General features: G+C 37.7%; 1 protein-coding gene across 4 annotated transcripts; it reads right to left on the reverse strand.

Annotated features, from left to right (window-relative positions):
- Positions 1-681: 681 nt before the first annotated feature.
- Positions 682-27,632, reverse strand: wt1a (WT1 transcription factor a). Of its 4 annotated transcripts, none has more exons than XM_032551093.1 (9): positions 26,856-27,632; positions 23,635-23,757; positions 20,228-20,330; positions 15,939-16,022; positions 9,128-9,227; positions 6,814-6,958; positions 4,892-4,981; positions 4,397-4,480; positions 682-4,253 (listed from the first exon to the last, which is right to left on the reverse strand). In XM_032551093.1, exons 1-9 carry the CDS (start codon positions 27,331-27,333, stop codon positions 4,132-4,134), a joined length of 1,329 nt encoding a protein of 442 aa, XP_032406984.1. In that variant the 5' UTR covers positions 27,334-27,632; the 3' UTR covers positions 682-4,131. The 4 variants fall into 4 exon arrangements, with proteins under 4 accessions (XP_032406984.1, XP_032406974.1, XP_032406967.1 ...); XM_032551083.1 differs by having other exon boundaries at positions 4,388-4,480; XM_032551076.1 differs by lacking the exon at positions 15,939-16,022.

The following is a 27,632-nucleotide window of genomic DNA, read 5'->3' on the forward strand; positions in this document are numbered from 1 at the left end:
ACTAATAGAGAGAAAAAACATCATCCCAAAGGTCAAACATTGTTGTGGTAGTTTGATGATCCGGAGCTGCTTTGCTGCTTCAGAACCTGGACGACTTGATGGAATTGATGGGACCATGAATTCTGCTTGCTTCTATGAAATCCTCAACGTGAATGTGTGGCCACCATGCAAGTACACTCATGTTAGCGAAGCAGCACGAAGCACACTAACACATCTACCTCTGAATGACTAAAATGATTTTGGAGTGGCCTAGTTAAAGTCTGGACTTAACTCAGCCGCTCATGTTTGAAAACCTTCCAGTGTTGCAGAACTAAACATTTCTGCAATGAAGAACTGGGAGTTTTGGCAAACTTTTCGTGACACTTGACCAATCATTAAGTTCAGTAGCGTTTGGTAGCTTTAGCTACCTTTTTCTCTTATCAAATGAAAGTGTCATTTTTCGTCTGATGTAATATTTTTTGATGATCTTTGCACATATTTTTAAGATTTAAAAATATTTGTTTGAGATTGCTTCAAGTTGTCAAAAACTGATAACAAGGGTTCTTATTTCCAGTCTGCAATGGGGAATTTATTTGATTACCCATATTGTAGCCTTTAATTAAAAGCATTTGATCAAATAGCAACAAAGACAACAAATGAAAGACTGCAAGCTTTTACTGTATGAAATCAGTCCCAAAAACATACTGATGGCATTAGTTTATTATCTCACACTTCTGGATACAAAACATTTCAACAATATTTGCTTTTTTGTGTAACTCAGCTCAGAGAAAGAACATTACAACAGTTCCTGGATCCAACTAAAGAAAAAGAAATCATTTAAGTTACATGTTTTCCTCCATGGAAAAGCTCAGTTACCATGGTGATGAAGAATTATTTACATCTCAACCATAACGACTCGGCCACAGAGCCAGTGCGACCCAGCAGACATATTTTAAAGCCTGAACACGCAGCCAAAGTTCTGTAATATTTACACACCACAGACACAAGTTAGAAAAAAAAAAATCACATTACTTAAAATGAAAAAGGTCACTTTATAAATACCTTAGAGGCATCTTTCTGCATGTTCTATCTGCAAACACTAGATAAGAAGTAATCACTTGTAATTAAAAGCTAAGTGTAGCTGAGTAACCTGAAAGCAAAGATGTTTTTTTTTTTTACATAGAGACAGAGTGAGACCTCTTCACCTTCAAATAATTCCAGTGAAAGCAATTGTTGTCCGCAATGAGACAATAAATAATAAACCTTCCCAAACATTGGTGGTTTCTGGCCCCCCATCCCTCCTTCTAATTACGCCCTGGGCAACTGCCCATGTTGCCCATATCAAAAACCACCACTGTTCACAAAGTAGTTCCACATCAGAGATATCTGCAACAACCAAAAGGTGCTAAGAAGATGGACAATAAAGCTTTGACCTCATCTCCAAAAGATATTATCACATTTTTCATGCCATCACGGTGAAAGCATTTATGAAGATTTTGCCCAATAAACACAAATGGATTAAGATTTTCAATCATCTTTCCAAAAAGATGATGCTGTGAAAAAGCAACTTTTTTTTGTAATAAAGTATGTATGGGCATTTCCTGTTGAGAAAAACAACAAAGATAAGTTACTAAACTTATGAAAAATATATTTCTATGTAGCGAAGAGCTTGGACACACACCCTTTATGATATGATGTGAATGTTTGTTAACATTTCTGGATACATTTCTGATAAATTTGATGAATTCGGACAATTGGGACGATCTGAGATGATCTCTAAGTTTAAGCTGATAATGAAACCAAATTAATTTCATTGAGGTGAAGAAACAGTTTAGCTTTAGGGTTGGTGCTTTCTGCCATTAGATGTTTTCTGGGCACAGAAAAATAAACAAGTGTATATAGTCTTTGGAACAATGATCAGTAGCGATATTTTTTGCCTTTTTGTCCAAATTTATCCAATTTGCACTTGTCAACAAACTTTAGAGACTTTCTTTAACCAATGCATTACAGTTCAATAAGTTTTGTAGGTAAATATTTAGCAAAAATTAGCAATCATAAAAATGATAAAAATTCTCAAAGAGGATGAATAATTGTATTAAATTGTGTGGTATTTTTGGTAAGATTTCATCTTACTCTCTATGGATGATGACCGCCCGATAAAACCAAAGCAGTAATGAGAAACTTCCTTATGGGAGTAACGCTTTTTCCTTACAGAAGAGTAGAAGCAGCTCAAAGAAAATTATTGAAAATCAGCAGTAAAAATAAATTCCCTAAGGTGGGTATGAATCTATGCTGAAAGGTACAAAACAGGTAAAACTGCAAAAGTGGAAAATAACGCAGGCGTGAAATGACCATTGCTTCTGTAGAAGAGGTTTTTCCCACAGAAGTAGCTGAAGCAAACAAATGTGCTATCATTCACATTGTTTGCTGAGAATTAATGATCATTTTAACACTACAAATTCTTCAATTTGGAAGTTGGTGCCAAAGGCAAGAAAAAAAAAAGAGAAAAATGAAGACGAAAAAAAAGCCCACTTATAGATGTTTTTCCACCAGACAATTTTAGCTGACTTAGTGACATCTGTTTTTCTGGAGCTAGGAAAGAAACAGCTCTAGCATCAGCCCTGGTTTAGCACTAGAAGCACAGTGAATGTTTGATCCTCTCTCTGTTGTATTCTAAATTATTGTGGAGGATTGCAGCGCTTGGAGACAGTTTAACCACACAAACCCCATTACTTATATCGGTTTTCCTGCATCCGGATGTCTGCATGCCCAGCTTAACTCAAAAGAAATGTTCTGATCAGAAATGACCAACATGAGCTATACTCTCCATTTCAAGAATTATCTTTTTTTTTTCTTTGCCAAGTTTTAGTGAAATTAGTTCTAATGAGATGTTACAAACATTTTTTTCTTTAAATCAGGGATCTACAAACATTTGAATCCAAACGGGAATTTTTGCTTTGAGTCCAGCTGAGGAAAAACTCATTTACAGCTTTTGGCCTTTCATAATATTTGTCAGAAAGAACAACATATATAGCTTTTGATAAATGTCTAGGAATTTTCCCATAATTTACATCTATTTTTTTTCTTTTTTTTAAAAAACATACAACTTATGTAAAAAGGCGATGGATACATTTTCTTCAATGGGATGTTGACATTTGTGAAAAATGTTATGTGTTAAAAAAACACAGTTTTCAACCTAATGACAAATAAACATCTAAAAATATTACCGGTACTTTCTGTTGTGCTAATTCAATCCAATTATTCCATAAAAAACAGAAAAACTCTTAAAACTTGCATTTTTAAATTATATCTATGTTTAAGACCATAGATATAATATGTTAGTAACTAACATTAGGTCAACTAATCATTGAAGTTATTAGCCATAATGGAAAATGGAAGAAATGGCTCCAGAACCGCTGGTTGCAAACTGTTGCTTTAAATAAAATTAGCAGCCCAACTCTGTGCTCTGGCTTGACCTGCTGCCACTATGCGACGGGAAATACTGAATAAACAAGCTTCTTATGTCCCAAAATCAGTGCATTGATTAACATTTAAACCAACATTTTAAACAAAGTGGTCACAGTTATTACCTCTGGACTAGTAAAGACTCGTTGTTAACGCAGAACCGGTTCTATGGTGACATGGTACATGTTTTCGGTGGCAGAAACAAGAAGAGCTGGTGCTAAGCAAGCACCAGCTCTTGCAGTGTTTTTGGTCATTTCTCGCCTTTTTTTAAAAAAAACCTTCAGGGATGGGAAAATCTTGATTTGCCTTTAGAAAAGTCAACCAAAAGTAACAGAATAAAACTTTAAAAAGACCTTCAAAAATCCTTGAGAAATAATAATCTGTACAACCTTAAGAGTCCAAGGAAATGCCACACGCTGGAAGCAGAGTATGAAGAAATTCTCGATGGTTGAAGAATTTTGCACAGTATTGTAATTCCAAACTAACTTTCAAACCACACCGTACTCCTATCTACATGACATTTACATAGAAAAGCCAGGACATTTGCCTGCAGACAGTTTTGTTGAGATTCTGAAACTGTAAGACAGTTTTTTGAAATCTAAAATTGTAACTCTTTAACCTGACTCTACAGACACTCAGCAGTTTTACTTTCACATCAGGAGTAAGCTGCATGTTTAAAACCGCAACTCAGATGGAAAGCTGGAGCTTGCTGAGGTTCCTCTGGTGCATGTTGTGGTGCCGCACCAGCTCATCGCTGCGGGCAAACTTCTTCTGACAGTTCGGCCACCGACAGTTAAACGGCTTCTCACCTGAGACAGGAGGATGGGGAAGGTGACAAACGAAGAGTGACGTTATTACACCAAGCTCTCTCACAAAGGTCTCTGACATGTATTTAGACATCAAATGGATAAAGAAGAAATGGAAAAATAAAAGTTTTACGCACTTGTTTTACCTGTATGAGTCCGTGTGTGTGTCTTAAGGTGGTCAGACCGAGAGAACTTTCTCTGACACGTCTCGCATTCGAATGGTCTAACTCCTAAACACATGTACAATAAGCATGCGCACACATTCAAACACACCAACAGGTCATAAAACGTTCACAAAAATTCAACAACAACACACACACACACACACACACACACCCGCACACGCGCGCACACACACACAAAGGGAGACAGAAAAAAACAGTAGAGCAGAGGCTTGCAGGGAAGCCATTCCAAAGTTTGGTGAGCATTTAGCAACTTTATCTGATATAATTCACTAAAGAGCATCTCTGTTGTTTTTTTTTTTAAAAAAGCAGTCTGACTGTTCATAAGATTGGTGTCATGCAAAGAGCAGAGATGAGCTCTATGAGAATGAGCAAAGAAAACAGCAAAAACAGCAAAGAAAAGCTTAGAAATAAAATGAACAAAGACAAAGAGGCTGGTGTAAGCAAAATGGCTCGAACCTGTGTGCCTCCTCTGGTGTCTTTTCAGCTGATCAGAGCGGGAAAAACTGCGGCCGCAGTCTGTGAAGTCACACCGGTAGGGTTTCTCCCCTGGAAAAAAAAAAAAAAGAGTAGAAGAGTTTGAATCATAGTTTACTTCTTGATCAATTTTTTTATATTGCTGATGGATTACATAAACATCTGACTAATGTCCAACGTATTTGTTGAGAGATGAATACAAAAGTTTAAAAATGGTGGTCTGTAATGCTTGGCATGTAGATGGTGTCTAAGGTTTTTTTTTTCATGAACTTGCTGACTTGATGCAACTCTTAGTGGTTCTCTAGCAGCAAGCTTTGTAGATCTACTTTACTCTCTTCCCTTCTTCTGACTGGGTGTAGAAATGGGCAAGTTTAGGCAAGTAGCTGTGTTTATTTCCTTACTTATGAAGAACGACACACATACAATCTTAAAGAGCGGTTAAGACTCCCATGATATTAAAAGTGAATCAAAAACTCAGTTGAAGTTTCTTAATTATTTGTCTATGCATATAATTTACTTTGTATTTTACTTATTTACCTGATCAAATTCTTATTTAGTATTATTTTGTTTACCATATATATTGATATAAATCTTTTTAGTTTTGTATTTCTATGTTTACTTTCTATGATTGCAAATAGCAAATTGCTTGATTTGCCATTTTTATTTATTTCTTTGCATCATTTTCGTTTTTAACCTTTGTACAACAATATCCTGTCTGCATGAGAAATGTTCTACAAATGTTGACCTTATTAATTCTCAATGAACTGATTTAGTATTTATTGATACTTAAACCTTATAAACACAGGTGGTCATGGATTAATAAATAAAATACTTTAAACTCTATAATCTATCTTTAAGTACAAATTACAAAGCTATTTCAATTACAATTAATTTCTAAAAGTTTTTTTTAACACATTTTTAACAATAAAACCCAGAAAGAAGAACATTTTCATTAAATGTTAGATTATAGGATTTAGAAAATAACTTGGTGAGATATTATGCAATGACAATAAAATGTTCTTCACTTAACTATCTCAGATGCTAATTACTGTACAGCAATGATGTCCAAACCTTTGGATACCTGGACCAAATTTGGAAAGTTCAAAGTACTTTGGGAATTATTTAAATTTCTTTTCAATTAAAATGCAAAAATAATGTGATTTTTTTTATTACCTTTTAAATTTACCAATAAATTAAGCATGCACTATTTTAATAGAACAACAAGAAAAACAAATAATTAAAGATCCAAAATTTTAAAAGGGTGTCACAGGTTTAATTTTTTTTAAAGAAATAATATGCAGTTTCCTAATTCATAATTTTTCTTTCTTTTTTTTGTCTATTCTGATAAGCTAGAAAAAATATGATGTTACTCTTTCTCTGAAAAAGTGGGAAGTTTTTATTTGACTAATTGTCGCTGGATGTTTGTTGGATGTTTGTGGTCTACTTTTCATTAACTACTTAACATCTTCCATTTTAAAAAGATTTAAAAAACGTCACTGAAAGTAACGCCCCAAAGAAAATTACACACTGCGTCCATCCATTGCCGGTGCGGGGGATTCAAATTTGTGTCATTGATGAATTGAAGTTAGTGACCACACAAAATTATTTCAAGGGCCAAAATTGTCCCCCCGGACCACAGTTTGGACACCGCTGTTGTAGAAGGTAATACAAAAGTGGGGCAGGAATCCTGGCCTTATCAATATGTCATACAATATATTCCTCAGATAGTTATGTTGTAATTCAATTTGCATCAGATGAGACAGAAAACACAGCTATCCAAATGTTCTAAATAAAAAGTATTTCCTAGCCGCAACAGAAAAGAGAAGCAAGTAGTTTTGTAGTTTCAGTTGTATAAAATCCGATAATTAATGTAACTGTGTCTCTTATGCTTTTGCTGCTCTTACCTGTGTGTTTGCGGTCGTGCATCTGCAGATGCGACAGTTTGAAGTAGCGCTTGTTGCATCCGGGATAAGTACACATGAACGGGCGCTTTTCACTGGTGTCTGATCGAACTATGGCTGGAGCGATGCTGGGAACCCGCCGCATGTCCTGTAACCACGAAAAAAGCAAAAAGGTGAAATTAACCAAAACTCTGGAGCCATCAATAACCAAAGGAGTAAACATGTAATTAAAAGAAGAGCCTATTAAATATAGCCGGCGTGTAAATTAGGGGCCTGTGATCTGTTCGGGGAACATTACAATGAAATAGTCATATATTCATGAGATGGGAATTAGCAGTAAAATGACCCCAGAATGACTGCATCCCAAAGGGAGCAGTTAGTCACGCCTTTTAGGCAGACCCCCTCTCAGAGAACCCCACTCCTCATTTCAGGCGTCACTGGAGGAGAATAACACAATTTAACATCCTCTATCCTGACTCATACACACACAACATGACCCTCTTTTATCTCTCTATTCTCAAAATGTCTTCAGTCCTTCAACACTTTCCATTTCTCCGCCTCTCCCTCCGTACCGCCGCCGTCTCCTTCTGCTTCCAGCCATCTGCTTTCAATTTCCTCAGCATTTAGCGTAATGACCAGGAAGATAGAATGGCTGCCGCAGATGCTAGCACTGTTAGCATCTAGAATGCTGTGTATCTGGAATTGAAATGTTTGAAGTCTTTAAAGTCAAAGTTAAAGATTTTTTTTAACTTTGACTTTTTATCAGCATCTGCGGATACAAGAAGAGCTGAATCTACATGACTTGGTCACAAAAAATAAATAGAATACACAGTTTAACTAATTAGGAATTGATAAATTATTTAAATATTTTAAGTTCTGGTTTAACTGCATTTTAAGACTATAATTTATGATTTTTATATCCATGGTCTTTATGATGATTTTTAACAATGGCAAGTCTGTTTAAATATCTGCCGCAAAAGCGCTACTGAATTTAAGTCTGGACTTTAACTAGGCCACAATAAAACCTTTAATTTGGACGACCAAAATGCTTGAGCTTAGAGTCAACGACTGAGGATTTCCTAACACAGAACCGAATTAATTGTTTTCAATCAATTACAGCAAATCATCCATTTCCTGAAGCAGCCAAGCAGCCCTCAGATCATCACACTACTTTGTTTCTCTTCTGTGTTTTTTTGTTTTTTTTAATTTCTCGCTAATCTGACATGCTATGTTGCTTTTGGAGATCCTTAGCTTACTTCATGTTTTCATTCAGGTTCTGTTTAAGTAATTTTTTACCCCCAGGTCTGGCCTGAGACCAGAAAATGTGTCTCATTGTTTTTTATGTACGATTTAACAACAAGGCCAATTATATTTTCATTCCACCACTATCTGGTTTAGATAGCCTTCTTTTAATATTTGTTCCTTTTTCATAACACAGTATGAATGTCTTTTAATAGATATATATTTGTAATTCACATATAGCTGAATTAACTATCTATAATTGATATTGAGAACATTTGAATAATCTGTTTTAAACCTTTATAGAGTAATAAAAAAAAATGTCACATAAAAAAAAATACTCACAAAGTGGAATAAACAAAAGAAAACAACTCTGTGGCCTCAACTGTATTATCATTGGCAGTGACTGTGAATTTGGGTAATCCCTGCAATAAAACTTAAACCCTAACGTTACTGTGCTCCAAGTCAATCTGTTACCTCACCTTTTAGCAGCTTCTAAATTATACTTTAAGGGGCACAGGAGTGAGCTATTGTTTATACTTTTTGTCCTGAGGTGGACCCTAAAGAATGAAGAAGGAACAGGATGACGGATGAAACAGGCCCCTGAAAGAAAGATCTTGGTAGTGGAGTAAAAGCAGGTCTGGAGAATCTCCTGCTCCCTGTCCTTTGGAGCTGTTGACAGACGATAATTAAAATCTAATGATTTATTAACATGTGAATCCTCGTATGGAGACTGTATCATTACACAGTTTTAACTCTATGCATGTGTTTCTCCACTGCAAATGTAGTTATATATATAAAAAAAACCTCTGTGCATGTAAAATGTCCATTACATGTCCTGCTGCATATCAGTGTTTTCTCCTTGCACAGCCTGCTCATTGTATTAAGACACTATATATTTTTACCAGTCCTGTTGTGTGTTTTTTCCCCCCCTGCCTGTTGCAAAGTTTTCATCATGCTCAATATGACACTAAACATGAACTAGAAAACAAGGTGCAGGATAACCGCATGCAGACAGAGCTGACCAGATGATGACCTGTTGACGATAAATAAAGTGCAGCAGCAGTGCGAGTCCCACCTGAATGCCCCTGAAGACTCCATGTGTGTGTATGCGGTACTGTGTGCTGCAGCTGTACACCATTGGGGTGCTGGGGTCACTGTCGTAGCCCGGTGCATGGCTGAAAACACACAAAGACAGACGGCCATCATCAGCTTTATATCCACGAGAAATTAAAGTTTGTGAACGTTTTTGTGCCGCAGTGGCCTGAAGACTCAAAAACTATTCAGTCAATAAAATTTCAACAAAAAAACTTGGCAATCAAAACCTGTCCTTATAAAGGCATGCATGTGGACAACTAAACTGAATGTAAAGCAGATCTCAAGATCAACAACATAATTTAGTGCAAATTTAAGTCACACTGGCAGACTGGTAGAGCATGAAGCACTGTCTTACTGAGTGCACTCATTGTGTGTAGCTTTGATAAGGTCAGGGAGGGAACATTATTCAAAACCCGTCACATACAGCCTTTAATGCAAATCGCAGACCACAGTTAACTCTTGATATAACTTGTTTTCATGCATGCGGGTAATATTTCACTGTTATTTTCTTAGGACCCCATTAACGTAGTTGTTTCTGTGGTGTCTCTGTTTCAATGTCGTTTTTAGAAGAAAAAAAAAGGACCTAGAAGTCTTTAAAGCTGCCTAAAGGATGGTCTGATGTGTTTGAGTGCATCCACATGCAAATAACATGACTTTAAAACATAGAGACCTAAGGAAAAGGAAATCTTTAAGATACACTCAGCGGCCACATTATTGGGTACACTTAGCTGGTGCCAGAATGAACCCCCCATTGCAGGTGTGTCAAACTCATTTAAATTCTGGGCCATATTAAAAATATGAACATTCTTAAAGGTCCGGTTTGCCAGAATGTATTGATAAAACCAACTAAACTGTTAAAATAGCTGTTCCTCCAGAATCTCTTGTTTTTTTGCAGTCAAAATTGCAGATTTTGTGGTGCCAATTTATAAATCTTTGTAAGAAACTTTTACGATATTTGCGCTAATGTACGATGTTAAATGTGACCTTTGGCCACGGTTTGTAACGTGACATAAGGAAGAGGCAGCAGTCACTTAAACCCAATGTTTTTCACCAAATTTGAGAAAATATGCAGTAAAATCAGAAAAAATTTAGAAATCTGCTGATTATGTATGAACGTCGTGAGAAACTGGAGAAACTTCTTGATGTAATTAGGAGTCTGGGAGGCCACATAAAAAGCTACAGCGGGCCAGATTTGGCCCCTGGGCCTTGAGTTTGACACATGTATCCTATTGCCTTCAGAACTGCTTCAGTTCCTCATGGCAAAAATTCAACAAGTTGTCAGAAACATTCCTTAGTGATGTTGTGTATATTGTCATTAAAGCGTCAGGTAGGGATTGCTGCAAGTTCTGTAATAAGTTATGATCTGGTAAGTCTGTATGTCCATTGTAGTACAGTGAGCTCATTAGGAAACCAGATTTAAAAGATCTTAGCTTTGCAACATGTTGCATTGACCCTTGACCCTAACCCTAGTCCAGTAACAACCTTCAAGTGTTAGTGCCCTGCAGGTTTTAGATCTGTCATTGCTCCAACACAGTCTGGTAATGAGTGACACAATTCATTCAGGAGTGTTGACATGAGGCAGAGCTCCAGTCCTGGAGACCTGCTATCCTGCAACTTCTCCACTGAATCAAATGAAAGGCTCCTTACCAGGCCTGTGCAGAACGAAATGACTGAATGCTGGTTAAGGAATGCAGCCACTTGATTATCTACATATATAAAAACCCAGCAAGAAATTTGAGAACATTTATACATCCACCCATATCATAACCACCTTAGAGACCATTTAACCTTGACAGTCAAGTTTTTGGGCTGTAGAGGAAGTTAGAGTACCCGGAGAGGCATGCACAGGAAGTCCATGCAAAAAGACCCCAGGCTGGGTTTCTGTAGTAGTGGCAGCAGGCTATAGAAATGTACAAATTGTCTTTTTAATGCATATTAAGAACATAAAATTCTGAATATTTTTCATTATATTTAGTATTAAATAAAATGGTAAATTTATACTTTATCGTTCTGCTCAGATGCTGTACACTACAGTCACATTCTCAGATCTGTTGATAACTTGCTGTTCGGTGCTCAAGTGCCCTTCCCTGGATTCAAACCCACAACTTTCAGATTTAGCTTATTTTGCCATTGTCGTCCATTGTCCCAAAATAAGAAGTAAATAATTCGAAATGTTCCTTATAACTCCTCATAAAAGCTTCTTCAAATATTCTATCTCACACTATTCTTTCTGTAGATCCTTTAATAATCGACTCTCATTATTTTTTATCACTCATAGAAAAACCTGCTGTTGCAGTTTTCACTCTGAAAGCGCAGAACAAAGCCTGCTCTGTTTGACACAGCTGCCTGTGTCGCCTCTCGTATCTTCTTATGATAACACACAGACAAACAGAAAGCTCCTGTCTATGAAATGTGTTATATTTCAGTGTGTCCAACTGAAGAAGGAGGATGGGAGTACTGTGCTGCTGCAGAGGGAATGAACGCCATACAGCCGAGCTCTCATAAGGTCCTCTTTGTCTCCCTTGATTTTTCCCAGGGAGAGGAGGAGACACACTCCTGCAGAGTTTAGATTAAACTGCATGATCCTTGTCTTATATATGACTAAGTATGTCAGTATTTCATTTTAGTTAAAAGTGGGTTAAAACATTAGGCTCATTGGATCGGATTTATGGAGCAGCATTTGAACCGTAGGTTCTGAGAAGCATGATGAAAATATGAAACACATCCAGGAGAATATAAGTCTTACTGTGAAGATAATTTCAGAAATAGTGCTAACTGTGTACGTGTTTCTGTCCAAAGATCTGAAACACCAGTTGCCATGCTGCCTGCATGTCAGAGTCCAGCATCTGCAGTAGGATGAAGAAAACGTTACTTAGGGCAACATGTTGTAGCTTTCAGCCCCAACTGGTGGATCATTGCTGCCATTATTATTTACACCCCTAAAATTTCTACAAAACAAACAAAACTGGAGCAGCTTTTCTTTACTTTGTACTTTACTTTTATAAGTTGATCACTTGACCAGAACCTTCAATTGGTAATCTATTTCTTGTTTCCCTGAGGTATAAAATGGCGTGACACAAAGGATTGATTCCTTTCACCACTCCTCAACTTAAGAAAGACAACAAAACATCATGCCTTCCAGCAGGGGAAACGTGCCAATCTTCAAAAGTCAGGAAATGTCTATGTGAAAACGGCTACATGTTTCCATATTCCACTCTAAAGTCAAAATCAAGAGGCGGTTCAGACTGAGGACCATTAGAGCCGTCAGTGACCACTACGACCGCAGGAGGACTTTGAATCAGTCATTCTTTGGGGTCCATTTACACTCTTCTTGGCAAACGTTTGGATCAGCTTGAGGCTGAACTTTCTACTAATCACAAAAATGACAAGTGGATCTCATGCTGTAGAACATTGAGGGCTTCTGCTTTCTTCTCTCAATCACTCATTAAGGTTTCTTTTGGTTTTTTACTTCCATCACTGCCTAAGTTGGACTTGGTGTACAGGAAACTAACTTCCCAAATCTGACTTGATGGAGTGCTATTTATCAAAGTATAAAGCTGAGGTATAGAGAGAATGGTATCATTTGCTGTTTCAAATATACAAAACAGCAAATGATTAAATAAACAATATAATACTTCTGCCCTGTACTAGAAAACTGGAACTGTGTTTTCAATTGGTATTTTGGAAGATTATGGAGAAATCAACACAGAAAAAGTTCACAAAATCCATTTTCTTCCTTGGTTATTGCAGTCCATAAACTTAATCCAATAAAAACAAGAGAGGTGAGCTGAAGAGAAGAGAAAATAATAAATAAATCAAGACTCAGTCTTGATCTCAGGACCTGAGCAGATCATTCAAAGAATCGTCAAATATCTCTCTCTCTGTGTTTCCAGCCTTGTGAAATGTTTAAGACTAATTGTTGATCTACTGGCAAAAGGGGGTAGAACAACATATTAACATCAGAGGTGCCAGTAAGTGAGGCACCAGCTATTTCGTAGATTCTTTAAGTAAGCAATGATTCAGTAGACATCATTTAAAATATCCAATCTCTAGTTTCACTTTACATCTATGGACAAACACTGGGCGTTGTTCATCACTTCTGAGATATTTAAAGCCTGGAATCAGCCTCAACTCCCCTGTGCTTCCTCTTCCTCACGTCTTTCTCTTTGGCTTGGCTTTCCTTATCTCCGCTGACCGTCTCCTCCTCTGGTTGCCCTCCATCCTCTTCCTCCTCATCCTCCCTCAAGCCTCCCTTCCCTCTCCTGTCGCCTGCTGCCCATCACTGCCCAAACAGGCAGCTGGATCTGCAGCAGAAATCTAAAGAATCACCAATTAAAAAAATACTGATGTCTCACTTTTTAATATGAAAATGCCGTTTTCTCACAGTGGAAACACACGAAAACCCCTAAAACACAAAAACATTTATTGGTTAACTATGAAAAATGCCTGTTGGCTCAGACTAGAAAGGCATTTGTGAAGCGGCACAGACTTTGACAGGCTCTGAAGGTCATGCTGACATGCGGTTCATAGAGAAAGCTTTCTAAACACTGGACGCTGACACTTGAGGGATTTCAAATGTATTTCCTAAGCTATTTTGGCTTAGGAAAAATAGCTTAGCAGAAAAAAGAAGGCGCTTTCTGAAACAAGTTTTCAATTCATAAAATATTCCCAGTAAGCAAAAGACAGAGATGTCCTTTATTCTTGATAATCTTCTGCTAATTTTAGAAGGAAATAGACTCAAGGAATCTCACTTATTATCACATGAATTATAATTAACTGGTAACCACTGGTACACAAACAACAATGTTATTTATTTCTTATTTATGTGTTGCAGATAAAATCATTGTCAGGACATTTTGTGACATCTGGAAACAATTAAGGGCATTTCAGTTGAAGAAAACAAATGTTTAGAATAATGTAAACCAGGGATTTTAAAAACGTTGATAATCATCCTTAATTCAAGTTTAATGCCAGCAATTTTCCTTTTGAAACATTTCTCCAAAAACTATTTTAAAAAAAAGAAGTAATGACTGAAAAGCAAAGTTTAATTTCCTATTTGTTCAGTGTCTTTGACCTTTTCTTTCCACAGTAATCACACTTTCAACAGATCTGTACAATCGAGAAATCACTCAAACAGAACCTGCCTGACAACACAAAGCAGGATAAAAAAAATCCTAAACTTGCCCCAAATAAATTCAATTAGAGGCGAGAAACAAAGGCAGGAGCATCTATCAGTCTGGACATTTTTACAAAACCATTTCAAAGGTTTTGAGATAAATCAGGGATAGTCATTACAGATATAGAGGGGAAAAATGGAAAAGTGGTGAACCGTTCCAGGAGTGGATGACCAAAAAGCAACCATTTTGGATTTCCCAAAAACGACATCCCAGATTAACAAAGCAAAAACTGAAACTTTTAAGAAACAGAATATCAAACTAACAGTCAAACATGCTGGAGCTGCTTTGCTGCTTCAGATCATCATCGATCTGTGATGGGTATTTATGGCCATAAGCTAAAGCACAGAATAATGATCCAAATCACGCCAGGAAGTCCGCTTCTAAACAGATCAAAACATTTTTAAACATTTTGGAGCAACCTAGTCAAGGTCCAAACTTAAATCTGACAGATTTGGGGCATTTGTGATTCATTTATGAATAAAAACCTTACAATTTACCAGGATTAAAACAATTCTGTATAGAAGAGTGAGCCAAAATTCTTCCAATCTATTATCCAACTCATTGTAATCGACTGATTCTGTTCCTTCAAGCGACTCACAACCAGCTACTAGTTTTAGGGAGTATTTAATTTTTCAGACAGAACCAGATCGTTTTGGATGGCCTTGTACCTTTAACAAATGAAAACTGCATTTTGCCTCATTCAGTTTATCTTCATTTGACAATAAATTTTGAATTATTTAGGCATGACTAAATAGTACAGACTAAAACATTACAAAGAGATTCTCTTTGCTCAGAAAATAACTACAAGTTTAATGAATTATAACCCTAATTCTAATTACTGTACTGTACTGTATGTGCTAGTACCTCCAGCACATACAGTACGTACTAAAGCATTGCGTCACTACCAGGCCTCTGCATGAATGATGACATGCTGAGGAGGTGATTCTTATTTTAGTTTCCAAACTGGAAAATGACCACAGTTTCATTTCAGCGTGTGAAAAGCAAAACAAATAATTATTTAATAAGCGTAGAGTTGGAAGCTGTGAATTAGAGATTATTAGAGCAGTTTTCCTAAACTTATATGTGGTACAAAAAAGCAACAGAAAAGTAATTTGAGTGCTTGTGCTGCCATTTCATCCATATCGAAGACTACCACTGCTTCCGAGTTTCGATGATATCATCACAATTCCACTGAGCACATTTTCTCATCACAACACTGCAGGCACTAAGGTTCAGATTTGCACTGGGACCTGCTTCCTAACTCTAACTGTCCTGGAAGCTCAGAAAAAGCTGTAGAAACACATACAAGAACTGGGTTTTCAGTCAGTAACTCAAAGACAAAAATACTGATGGATATAGTCAACATCATGTTGTCCTGGTCGCTGTGAATACAAAAAGTTTCTGATGCAAAAAGCTGCAGAAGTTGGTGGCCATTGTTGCAGCTGTCTAACATTTTTTTGCTTTGTGAATAAAAGTCAGGTGAAGTAGATAGCAGGACCAAAAAGGACACAAAATCTAAATGCAGTTGTGTTGATTTCTTAGCCGCTGGCTTCTTCAGCACAGGGTTTACTAATTTTGGCTTTTTCAAAAAGAAAGCGGTTGTCAATTTCCTACCTCTTAATGGTGGATGCCAGTGTATTGACAGGATTCCATGCCACACACTCCAATTGAGAGGTCATTTGATATAAATTGTCACCGCTGTGGAGGAAAGACAAAATGTAGAAGAAAAGCTCGTGAGCTGCTACTGATCAAGAGGCTAAAGCTGTTTTGCCGTTGTAATAGTTGGTATAGAAAGACCGGAGATTAAACGCTAATAATTTCTACGTTTTTGCATACCAGACTATTTTTTTATTGGACATAACAGACTGCATGATTATCACTCAGACTGTCCACAAATATGTGCACGCACAATTTCTGTATTTTCCAAGCTGTAGATTTATAGCCCTCAGCAGCTGCAGGTTCAGCGCAGGTTGAATAGGGGTAAAGTGGTGCCTGGTACCTCGCTCATTACAGAGCTATTATTCTACAGTAGAGCAGACAGGCAAGCAGCCAGGAGATGCTGAAAGTATTTCTGCTGAGATATTGCAAGATCTGAGTCAAATGATTCAAAGCATCTTTTAAAAAATAATGGGTCTATTTATAGTCTCCGTTGCTCATGGATAAAAGCCCACCTCCTATACTGTTGACAGGCATTTTATTAAAGTTTTTTTTTGTTTCATTTGTCCTGAATACACAGTTTGCCCCACAGAAATCCGGTTGCTTTGCAGAGGAGAAATGCACATTCTTTTCATTTCTTTACAAAAATACATAAAAGTGTTTCTTTATCCAAATGATTTCCTGTTGTATTTCGTAAAGAAAACAGAGTGAAGTTCATAAAAGTTCACTGTTTTCTGTAAGTATGCTTCTTTCGTATTCAACAAAGATATGAGTCAATTTCATTTCCATCCTGCAATATTCTGATGTTACTTTTAGGTCTACGTTTTGGTTCATAAGCTTAACATGTGAAACAAAGAGTCTACAAATTATTTAAAAAATAAATATCTCCATGGTTTGCTGTCAGAATGTAACATCTCAATGACCGATGCGTCAGTAAGTAAAGCAAAAAACATTGTATCTATGACCGCCAAAAACAAGTAAACCATATTAAATGAAGCGTTTTTATTATAGCTTCAGTGTCCATTGACCATTGGACACTGAATGGTCCAATGGTTGAACATTTTCCAGCCGCTACTGAGCCTTACGCTTTCGTCTACACAGGCTTGACAACAACATGAGACTTGTATCGGATGTTTTAAAGGCTTTTATTAGCAGATACATAAAGTTCATGCAAACAGTCAATACTTTCAGGGCTGATCCTTCTTCACAGGTTCTGCAATTCTCTCTGACGTCTCGGATACCAATGTTTGGACTCAGTCCTGACTGATGCTGTCCCAGTCAGTCATGTTTTATTGAAGTTTGTAGTTGACCACTGTTTTTTCCAGGGGGTTTTACTGCAGTTAAGATCTGGGCAGTTTCTCAAAATGTCAGTGTTCTGATCTTGCGAGTCACTTTGTTATCACCTTTGCCCTATGACACAATGCTGGAAACAAAGAAAAACAAACTGTGCCTGGAAAGAGTTGCTCTGTCAGGTGGTTTCTATCTCACTCTTTATTCATGGTAGGGCACTTGGAGGATCAAGATGCTCCATTGCTTGAACCAAATAGGACTCATGACCTCCCGTTTTCTTCTCTGGACAAATGTAGTTCTGGATGCACCAGACTTATCTCAAAATCCTTCTCATTCTTGTTATTTTCAAGTGTCTTTTTTTGCTGCAGGTTTACTCACACCCACCTGCTGACACTGTTGAGCAAACTCTGCTCCGGTGGTAAGTCCGATTTGTGAGTCCCTCTCGTTAGGAAAAGCTTGTTGGACTGTCACCTCTTGTGGTGAAGTTCTTGATTATCAAAATGTCTTAGCAGTAGTTTGCTGCATCTGAGGTCATCTTGCTGCAAAGTAATGAAGGCTACACACTTTTCTTTGGAGGTAGCCAAAAAGACAACAATTGCTCTTTCTTTCTTTCTTTCTCTCCTTTCTTCCTTTCTTTCTTTATTTCTTTCTCCCTTTCTTCCCTTCTTTCTTTCAAAAAAATTAGACTGATGATTAAAATGACAGAATGATATCAGGTTGACTGTTTCACAGCTTCCCGCAAGGTTGTTAAGTGATACTGACTTTAAAAAAATAAAGGTCTTTGTCTTGAACGATATCCATGTCGTCACTTAACTGGCTTGATAATTTTGGAAAGGTTGTGAGTTGTCACCATCAAAACCACAAAGTTCGCAAAGCACCACATTTTTGATATTGCAAAAACCTCTGGGTAGTTTGGCAATAAATTGTTGTTTATTAATTGATAGAACATCCTGCTCAGTTTTAGGCTTCTCATTCTGTTCCTTACTTTGATAGAAGCCAGAGAGCTTCTCGTTTTCTCTCTCTGCTCGGATTAATAAGCCCTGTGCATGTTTCCACTTCATGTTGTTCCAAGCTGATGGCCCGGAGAGTAAATACAGGCCTGATGGTACCAGGCTGCAAGATTAGACCACTGACTTCACTCACATGAGCCTTACCAGTCATGTGTGTTTATGAGTGTGTGTGTGTATGGGTGTGTGTGTTGTGTCGATATCAGTTATGTTTATGACAAAGAAGAACCTCAGTCTAGGAGAGTCAGGACAGTCTTTCTCCCTTAAAACAGGCTCTGAAGACTCAGTATTCATCCCCAGGAAAGGGATTTTTTTTTCCTCGTTTTCCATATACAGAAAACATCGGATCAGTGGCATGTAAAGAATTTCTCATTTAGAGACAAAACAACAAACTGTTTGGGGAGCGTGTGATGAGGAGGTGTGCCTCCTAAAAATGTACTGCTCATTAATTTCATAGCCTCAACCCCATGTTTTATTACATCTTTGACCTGGATAGCCCGAAAGTTCAGAAATTTGTCTGAGGTAGTTACAGCCAAAGTTATCATTGTGGAACATTAGAAAAGTAAAACTCTTGGTCTTTCGTTTCCAAACTGCACAGACGGGCAGTAGATTTGCAGCAGTATTTTACAGAAACCTTTGGAGGAGCTTTGAAAGGAAGGGGAAGTATATCAAGTTTTTGACTGAGCTTACTAGGTAAAAACTGGATAGAAAATAACCTAATGGAAAATAGAATTCTTATTTGAACAAAAGTATTTTTACTGCAGTCAAAAACTTATTTTATCAATGTATTTTTTACATTCCTTGGCTATTTGGGTATTTTACATACAGAGCTTTCATTTCACTGATATCTTTTAAATAATTTTAGTTTCCTTGAGAGGCGATAAATGTATCTCGCCTTTAAAAATCTCATACAACTGAAGTAGTGTTGAGTACTAATAAGTACATAGTACATATAAATCATCCATCCCTCGACCAAGCCGATGAACGGTCGTGGGCAGAGTACAAAATGGACAGATGACTATAATACTTGTCAGAGAAGACAGTTCAGTCAACTTCATCAGTTGTAATATTTTGAAATCTTACAATATCCTGCTTATCCTGTTACAACCACAATTTTCAAAGAAATTTTATTGTGATTTTATCTGATAGATGGAAAGAAAGTTGTGCATAATTATGAAGTAGAGGCAAAATTATGCAAGGATTTCGAATGGTTTTACAAACAAAATGAACTGGTACTTTATGGAACAACATTCCTTTCCAATTGCAATTGCATGTCATTTGGGTTATATGTCAATGAACCCTGTAGATTATGACATTTTTTCCAATTCTAATTTGAAAGATTAGTCATCTGAAAACTAAGGATCTATAATATGAATATGAATTTTAATTTTAGTTTCAATCTTACCCAACGTTTCTTAAACACACCTCTGAGGCCTCCGCAGAGCATCTGTGTTTATGCCAAGACTTCACAGTGAGTCACACTGTTGTGATATTACTATCAATCTAAAATTATACACCTGATATAAAACGCCGTCAGTCATCCGACAAGTGATCAAACCACTTGTGGAAATACAGAAGAAAATATCCCTGGACAGACCTAGTTATGAATAAAATTAGTGAAATCACATTTGCCAATGCAGGAGAGACTTAAGAATTTTCACATATTGTGTTTCATCCTAAATGAAGAGAAAAGGGAAACCAAAGGAAGGAACACAAAATTTAAAAAGGAAGCCACAGAGGCAGTCAAACCTGTCCAGAAGGTGAACATCCTGTTCAGAGCTACATCCTGCTACCTGCCACTGAATTACTGCTGTTTGACCAAAACAATCAACAATGGATCCAGAGTTATTTCCAGCTTCAGTTTTTGCTGTTTGTTTATTCTAAGAATATATTTTGGAAAGGGTGTTTGGGATGTCGTAGAGGTGCAGAAGGCAAATGTTTGTGTGTTACCTGTTGTAGGGGTTCCTCAGCAGCAGCGCCTGGCTGCTCGTGCAGCTGTCCGACGGTGTGTGACAGCCATAAACGGGAGGCGGTACGGGATACTGCTGCTCACCTGGAACACACCCACACAGTCAGAGACAGAAAATCACTACCTAGGTTGTGTGAAAACACACCTTCAGAGTTGTAGTTTGAGGAATCTCAATCTGAACCCTGCACATTTAAGAATATTTGTTCTTTTTTTAAGAATAATGAACCAACTGTTCTCAAAGGAGGTACTGGCATCCAGAAATTGTACTCAAGTAAGAGTTGCCCTACTTCTATATATTTTTACCTAACTGAAAGTAAAAGAAATTATCATCCAAGAGATTACTCAAGGGAAAGTAAAAAAGTATTTCACAAAAAGATTACTTAAATAGTGAGTAACTGATGATGTTATCAGATGGAGAAACAATTTTATGTGCAAATTCTGGTAGTTTAAAGATAAATCTGGCTGATTGAAACATGTTTGCTCTTCATTCAGTGAAGCTACTCACAGTGGGTTGAGGATCCATCAATTTCACTCAAGTAGGTAAAATCATAATTATTATTATAATATTACCGTACTTAAGTAAAAGCAAAAATTATGGTGCAGTAAACATACTTCTAAAAGTGTGTGTTTTTTTAAATGACCCTAGTAATTGTAAGTGAATAAATGGAACTGTTGGTTTCTCAAATTAGAGTAAGCATATATATGATTGTCACATGCAGCTTTACAGTGACTGTTAGAAGAAACATTCAAAAATAATACAGTGGTTATTGAGGTAAGTCCTTGGCTCAACTTGCAAAGTTTGTGTATCATTCAGTCACAAGTCAGCTGATATAAATGTTGAAACTACTAACTGAGACTGGAGCTCCATCAGAAGTTGAAATGTGCTTTCTTCTCTATATTTCTATGTTGTTGTTGTTTTTGTTTATTTAATTGTTTTTATTATGACCCCATGTGCGTCTTTAATAAAAGTGAACCTACTAAATGTGCGCATTGGTACGAAGGGTTCAGAATCTGTCAGACCTCTACTATGTCAGGACGAGGCACGTTGCTTTTTCAGTCACAGCATGGCCTCTTTTTAATTATCATAAAAGTTCAAGTAATTCCTGTGTCCCTAAACGCCCAACTTATGATTTAATAAATAAACCTGGAAGAAGGCTATTCAGAGGGGTACATTGATCTTTAAATTAGATGAGAAGTTCAGTAAGAGAGTTAAAAAGCTCTATTTACAAAGCCACCACCTATTTACAACTTTCTAAAGTAAAAATATCAACGGTTTCAAAAACACACACACACACACACACACACACCCACGCACACACACACTCATAAAATAAAATAAATTCAAATAAATGAAACATGGCTCTACATTGTGAAACTGAAGTTAGAATCCTAATAGGAGTTTCTAAATCAGAACTAAAGATCTATTTTAATGGTTTTAATTGAACCTGATCTGCATTCGATTACTTGTAGCTCCAAATCTACATTTGAACTGGAATGAGATTATTTTAAACAGTTTGAGACTCATAAATCCCCAGCGTAATTAGTAGAACCACAGCTAAAGAGTCATTTCAAAGTCATCTTAACACTGACCATTTAAGATTGAGACAAGTGTAATGCTGAAAATAAAAATATAAAATTAAATCCCTAATGTATAAAGAAAAACTCACTCTTACAAGCTTACAGCTTACAAGAACTGCCACTTCCTCTTTCATGTATCACATATATTTTTTATGATATCCAAAGATATTCTTTTGTTTTAGCTTTTTTTTCTTTTTTTCAAGTTGGTTGTTTCATTTAGGAAATTATTTAACTTTTGTTAAAACTAGATCTCATGAGTTAAAATGCATCTGAAAAGATTAAACAACCACAAGCTCCCTGAAAGCTGATGTAACTCACATGGCGCTTCAGAAATTCAGCATTTGGCTTTCTTTCTGGAAACTTGTTCATCAGACCTTGTGAAAAATGGGTACGAACGGTGGATTTAGGATGAAGCGCTTTCTTGACGATTTTTCTGTGGCAACTTAACAGGTTCCCAAGTGTCTCTCCGCTTTTATCATCCTGGTTTTTCAGGAAGTAGATTAATCATGAGAATTTGCCAGAAATTGCAGCTTTCATTCCGCCAGACTCGCACATTTAAATGTTTACTAACAACGTGCAGAGGCGAGGGATTAGATTGTGGGTGGATGAAAGAATAGATGAGAGAAGGAGTCGAGGGAGTTTGCGAGTCAGGATGTGGCTGATTTATACCTCCGACAGGCAAGGTCACAGCAGAGACGTCAGAAAACGGGACAAGACACTCCCTGGGCGAGGGCCGAGAGGCTACCAAATGCACGGCCCTGCTCTCACACGGGGGCTCAATGTACGCAAACAGTATAGGGTCTAATGAAAGCAGACTTTGACTCTTTGTTGCTTAACAATAACAATAATAATATCAAATCGGTATCAACTCTGGGTGAAGTGGATACTGAAGGTGAACATTGTGTTTACTGTAATTTTCATTTATCAAATCAATCAGCATAACTTTTTTTGTTTGTTTGTTTGTTTGTTTTTTTCCCCAGTGGGTCACTATTCACACAAGCACCCTGAGGAATAATCACGTTTGGCACATGTTGTTGAAATGTTGCTCGATTCACAAGTCGGCAAAAATTTAAAAAGCCATAAACTGCAAACGATGCTTCATTCTAAAGAAAGGTAATATTGATGGCGATTATTTGAACCAGTGCAGTGGGAATGACTAAAGTATAAACAAATTTAAATGTCAGGTATTTTTTTAAGGCAGAAATCCCTGCAATGCTGGGCTAATATTTAATACACAAATGTTGCATATAATTTTGTAGTTAATAAAATAATTTGTTGGTTATTGACGTTTCATAAAGTCTACATGAAAGTTTCATTGTACTATAAAAACAGTGTAAAAAGCATAGGTATTGTGTATTATAAAAACTAAATTTCATAAAATCATAATGCACTCAAGGTCCTAAAACATGTCAAATAAAATACATTGTAAACAATCGCTAAATGTACGGTAGGATTTTTGTTACTTCTAAGTGTTCACCACAAAGGGTAGTAATTGTATTTTTTCATATGACCAGATGCTTGAAAGTTTTTTCAGATGTGTAATGAATTTACTTTAATAAGTGGCGCATTTGCTGGAGTCAAATAACTCCCAAAAGCCTCTTATGAAAGCCACTTAACTCGCCACATAATTTGATTTCCTCCACCTGACTCTTCCAGATTTTACCTTGCAAGAATAAAACCATGTGAAATGTGTCTTTGAAAAAAAAAAAAAGAAAAAGACATGAGAAAAGTCTTCAGCTTCAGACGAAGGCCTTGGTGTTTTCCAGAGACTGAAACACTGTAGCCCTTATGTAATCAGACATGCACATACCCATTGTGTTCGGCTGGGTTAGGGCGTCTTCGTGCTTGAAGGAGTGGCCGGAGAACTGTGAGCTGTGGTGCGTAGGAGTGTGCCCGTAATTACCGGCCCCGTCGAACGCCACCGTGCTGTAACCTACAGTGGAGAAGAAGCAGTGAACACACACATCAACTCAACATTTTCTCAACGCCGTTAACCGGTGGAAACGCTTCTAAAACGTGACGCAAGTTGGATTTGAACAGAGGGAGTGAACTTAATGTGTTTTTGAGAAAAAACCTCACATTCTGTTTCTCAACTTCTGCCAGAAATGACTTTATTATGCAACTTGGCAAACATTAAATTCTTTTATTATGACACATTATATTTAACTTTTATGTAACTTTGTGCATTCATAGATTTCAGCTTTAGAAATTTTTTGTAAAAATTTGAGATAATTTTTAAAAAGAGCACCCACATAAACTGGTTCCTGGCATTAAGAAGATCCTTGCCTGACGCCCTGGACCGGCTCTGACTCATGACTCCAGCTGACCCCTAAAGGGCACTGCTAGATCTCATAAATCACTCCCATGCACACCGATACACACACACACACTATCTCTGACATGCATGTTTCATTAATTAAAAATGCAGCACTTTCACAGACTTTCACTCTCTGAGTCAGTGGGTGAGCAGACCAAAAGAGGGAAAAAAAGAACCCTAATTAAACGTTTCCATTCATCTTCCACTCACCCCTGACTCTTGTGAAGGGGTGTGTGTGCGTGTGTGTGTGATGTGTGCGCATGTATTCCGATACTTTTTGTTGCCTCCTTGATGTCCAGCACCGAGGTGGCAAGCGGTGAGGTCAGTTTGTATTCAACTGGAAAACCTAAAGTCTGGAAAACCCCACGGAATGCCCCTCAAAATCAGTAGGAGATTAAGACTTTAAATGATGATTTCAAACCTCCTGCACACAGACTTGAACTGTATTTCATAGATTTAGACCGCTTCAATATCCCATGTTGAGTAGCTATTCACCATCAGCAAAAATGCTGAAAATGCTGCTTTTTTTTTCCCCTTTTTCTTTTTTTTCCTCCTTTATGGAGAATTCCCAACTTTTAGCTCAAGAAGATGGAACATTCCTGAAGAACATTTAGAAATGGAAAAAGAGATGTTGATATGATGAATTCCCGGTGTGACCCCTCAGCGATACGAGCTCTACTGTGTGACCCGGGTCCTGCTGTTGGCTGGTTTGTTTGCATGTGCTCAACCAGCCACAGCAGGGTGCAGATAAAACGGGTTAGGGGGTCGGCCCGGCTCTTTGATAATAATGTTATTCCTGAATTATCTGCTCAGAAAGCATGTTATTACTAATTAATCTGCCGGCTAATCACTAACAGATTAACTATCCTGCCTTCACCTATGAGGAGCGGGGATTAGGTGACGACAGCTGGAGAAATGAGTAATTTGATGCAATGAGCTTCACCTAACCTATAGGCGTGTTTGCATCGTATCTACGGGATGCTGTTTTTTTTAAAAAAAAATTTATGAGGTAAATCTGTAAATTGGCTCGTGTTTCTAAATCTAGAGCGTTTTTGTGCTGTTGGAGACACACGTGGATCCGTTGTGAGATGTGAGACATGCCAGACTCTAATAGTCGAAGTGATGAATTAGGAATCACTCAGCCGAGCGTCAACACACAAAAGAGTCTCTCCTTTCAGTGAGAAGTTAGACAAACGGACCCTGGTTTTTATTCCTCCTTTTTAGATTTAATTTTACAAGCACTGTTTCAATTTTAGATCTGCAAAGGAAAGTTAAATCAGCGTGAAAATGATTTAAAGAGTTGGACTTTCCTTTTATTATTATCTATGTATGCCTAAGTCTAGAAAAAAGAAGCAAAGCTATTTACTGACTCTTTTGTCCAGTTTTATTTGATCTGATATGGAATTCCTCCTGGTAACTCAAACAAGCAGAAATACAGACATAGTCAATCAATTTCACCTGCAGATGACATTAAGTAAAAATTATATGCAGGAGAATATAAATTACAGTAGACTTCTAACGAACTACCATGCACAGCATCATCAAGCGTAAATGGGCATGAAACATTTTTCATAAAATACTTTTTTACAATTAAGCTTAAAAATTGTTACAAGTGACAAATATTATTCCTTTATTAATTATAATGAATAAACAGTTATTTTGCTGCCTGATTTATTTAGTTTTAATTCATTAATTATCGACAGAATTTTTTAATTTGCCATTTTTATTAATTAAATCCCAATAAATCTTTTCATTCCATGTGCTTCACGCTGTAGTCTTACAACGTCAAATCTCATGCTTGGAAGATGCTTGAGTTTTAAAAGAAAAGAAAAAAAAAAGTTCAAAGAGGAGAAAGTTTCCCCCCAAAAAACTGTGACCTCAGAATGAAGACGACACGATTTAGAGTTTGTCAAATGTAAAATAACTATCTGAAAAAAATCTAACTGAGCAACTTGAGCAATCGATAACACTGTGAAGCTTGTTCCGACTCCCGTAGTGAAATGTTTTCCTGGGAAAATAAAAGATAAACTCTGGATAAGTCTGAGATGTTCAACGATTGAAAAATAATTTGTGATGTGTTCTTTCACAATAAAGTAGGATATTTTTTTCTTAAAAAAAAAAAAAAGGATTTATAAAGACCTAACCTAGCTTCACCAAATGATGCTCGAATAGCTGACAAATTTTATGAGGCTTTTACAACCGGAATCATCATAAATTAAATGTAAATTCAGCGTAAATGTTCTCGTGGGACTAAAAAACTCGCAGGGCAAAAGCTTTGCTGCTGCAAACTGCAAGACAACTCTCTTTAGGGTCAAACATTAACGGCAACACCCTCGGTTAGTGATGCTTTGATCCACGCTGCTTCCACGGAAATAGAGTTTTCCATTATTTTCTCCACACTGTATCATATTTGTGGTTTTGTTTTGTTTGGGGTTTCTAGATCATTTTTATGTGCTTCGAAAAAGTGAACCTAGACGCCCCGGTACTAATGGCAACAGAGCTTATTCAAAGTCACTTGATATAATTTAGGAACTAAATTATATGCTAAGGATAAATCAACACGAGTCTATTTGTGAAAAATTCCCCTCGATTTGAATTGCTTTGTCTACATGTACGAGTGTGAATCTCCCACTTGTGAACCTCCATCAGTGGATTTAGGGAGTGAAAAGTGAATCTAAAGCAGGGAAGACGTTCGTCCTGCAGTCCTACTTTACCTGTCTGGTTGCGGGCCACTGGCTGGGTGTCCATGCAGCTGCTCAGGTACGACGGGTTGCTGAACATCCTGCTGGGGGGCTGGTGGTGGTGGGGAGCCGCCACGGGCGTAGGCTGGCTGGGTGCCGTCGGAGCAGGAGGAGGGGCCCCAAACGCTGCCCCATACCTGCAGGCCCCGGTGCCCGTGAACTGACCCGAGAAATGCACAGTGAAAGCACTGAGACCGCAGTGGGGGTCTGTGTCGTGGTGGAGGGGGTCCCCTGTGGCTCCCCAGCTGGGCTCCTGTTTGATAAAGGAATGGGGCCCCAGAGAGGAGTGGGGAGCAGCAAGGGAAGGATAAGGGGAGGCGGCGGTGTGGAAGTCCAGGACGGGAGCCCACTGAGGGGCCGTACTAACTGGCAGCGCTGTGCAGCCCGGACTGGAACCCGGTGGGACCGAGGGCAGCAGGGAGTTCAGGTCACGCACGTCTGAACTCATCATGGTCCAGGGGCGAAAGCCTAAAAAACTGGAGGCAATTTTTAAATCAGTCCTGTCTCCTTTCACGCGACACCTACTGGATCCTTCTCTCCGAGCTCTGAGTCCTTCACACTCTGGAAGCTCCTCAAGTCCAGCTAAAGTTCATGGCAGCTTCCCCCCCCCAGCAGTTCAGATCTTCGGTTTCCATCCAGAGCTATCAGCTTAATGGCTCTGAGGGTCCATCCAGGAAGCAGAAGGGCTTCGGCTCAGAGGTTTCTCTGTGAATGAAGGAAGAGGAGTGGAGGAGTGAGGAGGAGTAGACC

Source organism: Xiphophorus hellerii, chromosome 2 (assembly GCF_003331165.1).
Source record: "Xiphophorus hellerii strain 12219 chromosome 2, Xiphophorus_hellerii-4.1, whole genome shotgun sequence".
Lineage (NCBI taxonomy): Eukaryota > Metazoa > Chordata > Actinopteri > Cyprinodontiformes > Poeciliidae > Xiphophorus > Xiphophorus hellerii.

What these genes read in the sequence shown, in the direction of transcription:
- wt1a (XM_032551083.1), bottom strand. Translation starts at nt 27,333, where the DNA reads ATGATGAGTTCAGACGTGCGTGACCTGAACTCCCTGCTGCCCTCGGTC. An exon ending in AACCCAGCCGAACACAATGG is followed by an intron (nt 20,331 to 23,634) that starts GTATGTGCATGT and finishes GGTGTGTTCCAG; the next exon opens with GTGAGCAGCAGTATCCCGTA. An exon ending in CTGGCATCCACCATTAAGAG is followed by an intron (nt 9,228 to 15,938) that starts GTAGGAAATTGA and finishes GTGTGTTTTCAG; the next exon opens with CCATGCACCGGGCTACGACA.